Below are 3,379 nucleotides of genomic sequence, written 5' to 3' on the forward strand. Positions count from 1 at the left end.
TCACCATGACGATACCACTGTGACACCGCCGGTACCACCATGACTGTACCGGTACCACCGTGATGCTGCTGGTATCACCGTGATGGTACCCGTACCACCATGATGATACCGGTATTGCCGTGACGGCATCACCGTGACACCACCAGTACCACCATGACAGTACTGGTACCACCGTGACGCCACCGGTATCACCGTGACGGTACCACTATCACCATGACAGTACCACCGTGACGCCACCGTCGCCGTGACAGTACCACCATGACCGTACCGGTACCACCATGACGGTGCCAGTATCACCATGGCGATACCGGTATCACTGTGACGGTACCACTGTGACACTGCCAGTACCACCGTGACGCCACCGTCGCCATGACAGTACCACCGTGACGGTACTGGTACCACCATGACGCCGCCGGTATCACCGTGACAGTATCACCATGACAATACCAGTATCACCGTGATGGTACCGGTACCACCATGATGCCACCAGTATCACCATGACAATACCGGTATCACCGTGATGGTACCGGTACCACCATGATGCCACCAGTATCACCATGACAATACCGGTATCACCGTGACAGTATCACCGTGACGATACCGGTATCCCCGTGACGGTACCACCATGATGCCGCCGGTATCACCGTCACAGTATCACCATGACAATACCAGTATCACTGTGACAGTATCACCATGACAGTACTGGTACCACCATGACGCCGCCGGTATCACCGTGATGGTATCACCGTGACCGTACCGGTATCACCGTGACAGTACTGGTACCACCATGACACCACCGGTATCACTGTGACAGTATCACCGTGACGATACCAGTATCCCCGTGACAGTACCACGACGCTGCCGGTACCACCGTGACAGCATCACCATAACAATACCGGTATCACCGTGACAGTACCGGTATCGCCATGACGGTATCACCGTGACGGTACCACCATGACGCCGCTGGTATCACCGTGACAGCATCACCGTGACGGTACCGGTATCACCGTGACGGTATCACCATGATGGTACCGGTATCACCATGACGGTACCGGTATCACCGTGACGGTATCACCGTGACGGTACCGGTATCACCGTGATGGTACCACCATGACAATACCGGTATCACTGTGACGGTACCACCATGACAATACCGGTATCACCATGACGGTACCGGTATCACCATGACGGTACCGGTATCACCGTGACGGTACCGGTATCACCGTGACGGTACCGGTATCACCATGACAATACCGGTATCACCGTGACAATACCGGTATCACCGTGACAATACCGGTATCACCGTGACGGTACCGGTATCACCGTGACGGTACCGGTATCACCGTGACGGTATCACCGTGACAATACCGGTATCACCGTGACGGTACCGGTATCACCGTGACGGTACCGGTATCACCGTGACGGTATCACCGTGACAATACCGGTATCACCGTGATGGTACCGGTATCACCGTGACGGTACCGGTATCACCATGACGGTACCGGTATCACCATGACGGTATCACCATGACAATACCGGTATCACCGTGACAATACCGGTACCGGTACCGCCGCGGTCCTGCCCGTTTCCCCCCCCGCCGGCGGGGCCCTCGGAGCGGGTGCCGGTGCTGCCGCCCACGCCGGCGGGGTTGGGCCGCGCGGCCTCCGGCTGCCAGTAAACAAGGAGGAATTTGGCAGCGGGGTCGGCGGCGGTCGAAGGGGCCGAGGCGGGGAAACACCGGGGGGGGGGAGGGGAAGGGGGGGGGCTGGGTGCAGGCAGGGAGGGGGGAGGGGGGGGTTTTGGGGGAGGGGGGGGGGTGTCTGGTTTCGCCGGAACAAGTGGAGCTGGGGGGTGCTGCAGGGGAACAGCAGGCAGGGGGCTGCCTGCACTGAGCTGCCTGCACTGGGGCTGGGCGCTGCCTGCACTGGGGGGGGGGGGGCCCTGCTGCCTGCACTGGGGCTGGGTGTTGCCTGTACCCTGCCTGCACTGGGGCAGGGACGTTGCAGGCAGCACAACCGGCAGCGGGGCTGCACTGAGCTGCCTGCAGTGGGCAGGGAGCTGCCTGCACAGCCCTGGGTGCTGCCTGTACCCTGCCTGTACCGGGGCAGGGATCTGCCTGCACAACCCTGGGCGCTGCCTGTACCCTGCCTGCACCGGGGCAGGGACGTTGCAGGCAGCACAACCGGCAGTGGGGCTGCACTGAGCTGCCTGCAGTGGGCAGGGATCTGCCTGCACAGCCCTGGGCGCTGCCTGTACCCTGCCTGTACCGGGGCAGGGATCTGCCTGCACAGCACTGGGCGCTGCCTGTACCCTGCCTGCACCCGGGCAGGGACTTTGCAGGCAGCACAACCGGCAGTGGGGCTGCACCAAGCTGCCTGTACCGGGCAGGGATCTGCCTGCACCACCCTGGGTGCTGCCTGCACCCTGCCTGTACCGGGGCAGGGATCTGCCTGCAGAGTCCTGGGCGCTGCCTGTACCGGGACAGGGATCTGCCTGCACAGCCCTGGGCGCTGCCTGTACCCTGCCTGTACCGGGACAGGGATCTGCCTGCACAGCCCTGGGTGCTGCCTGTACCCTGCCTGTACCGGGACAGGGATCTGCCTGCACAACCCTGGGAGCTGCCTGTACCCTGCCTATACCAGAGCAGGGAGCTGCCTGCACAGCCCTGGGTGCTGCCTGTACCCTGCCTGTACCGGGCAGGGATCTGCCTGCACAGCCCTGGGCGCTGCCTGCAGCGGGCAGGAGCTGCCTGCAGTGAGTCAGGCAGGGCGCGGCCGGGTTTAGCAAGAGCCAAACTGGATCCAGATGTGGCGGGGGGGGGGGGGGGAAGTACAGGCAGGGCGCCAGCCCCCGCCCCCATGCGTGTCCCCTGCCACATCTGGCAGCTGTCACGAGGTCCCGGACACGGGTGGGGTGTGGGGGGAACACGGGGGGGGGGGGGACCCACACGGACCCCCCCTCGCCCCAGGAAACGGCACCAGGAAGGAACTGGGGGGGGGGGGCACAGGCAGGGGACGGGCAGGAAGCAGCGGGTTGATGGCGGCTGCTGGTTTAAACTGGGATTAACTGGGCGCCCCCCCCCCCAAAAAAAATAAAAAGGGGGGTGCTGCTTCACCCCACCCCCCCAGGGGCAAGGGGAGGGGGCACCCAGGGGTGGAGGGGGGCACCCAAGGGGGGAGGGGGGCACCCACGAGTCAGGGTGGGGCCCCCCCACAAGGGACCCCCACCCCCCCCAAAAAAATCCAGCGCCACTTTTTTTTGGGGGGGGGGGGAACACAGCAACGCTCCCCACCGTGTCCCCACCCAATTTTTTCCCCGTGCCCCCCCAATTTTTCCCCCCACCCCCCAATTTTCCTCCAACCCAATTTTTTTCCCCCCA

General features: G+C 63.1%; 1 protein-coding gene across 1 annotated transcript in view; it reads right to left on the reverse strand.

Moving 5' to 3' along the window:
* Positions 1–816: 816 nt before the first annotated feature.
* SF3B2 (splicing factor 3b subunit 2) overlaps positions 817–3,379 on the reverse strand; it is a 16,522-nt gene continuing 13,959 nt past the window's right edge. The window contains exons 17-18 of the mRNA XM_054808242.1: positions 1,537–1,668; positions 817–963 (exon numbers count right to left, since the gene is read on the reverse strand). Of these exons, the coding sequence (XP_054664217.1) occupies positions 817–963; positions 1,537–1,668 (279 nt within the window). The remainder of the gene's footprint in view (positions 964–1,536; positions 1,669–3,379) is intronic.

This window comes from Grus americana, chromosome 35, assembly GCF_028858705.1.
Source record: "Grus americana isolate bGruAme1 chromosome 35, bGruAme1.mat, whole genome shotgun sequence".
NCBI classification, from domain to species: Eukaryota; Metazoa; Chordata; class Aves; order Gruiformes; family Gruidae; genus Grus; species Grus americana.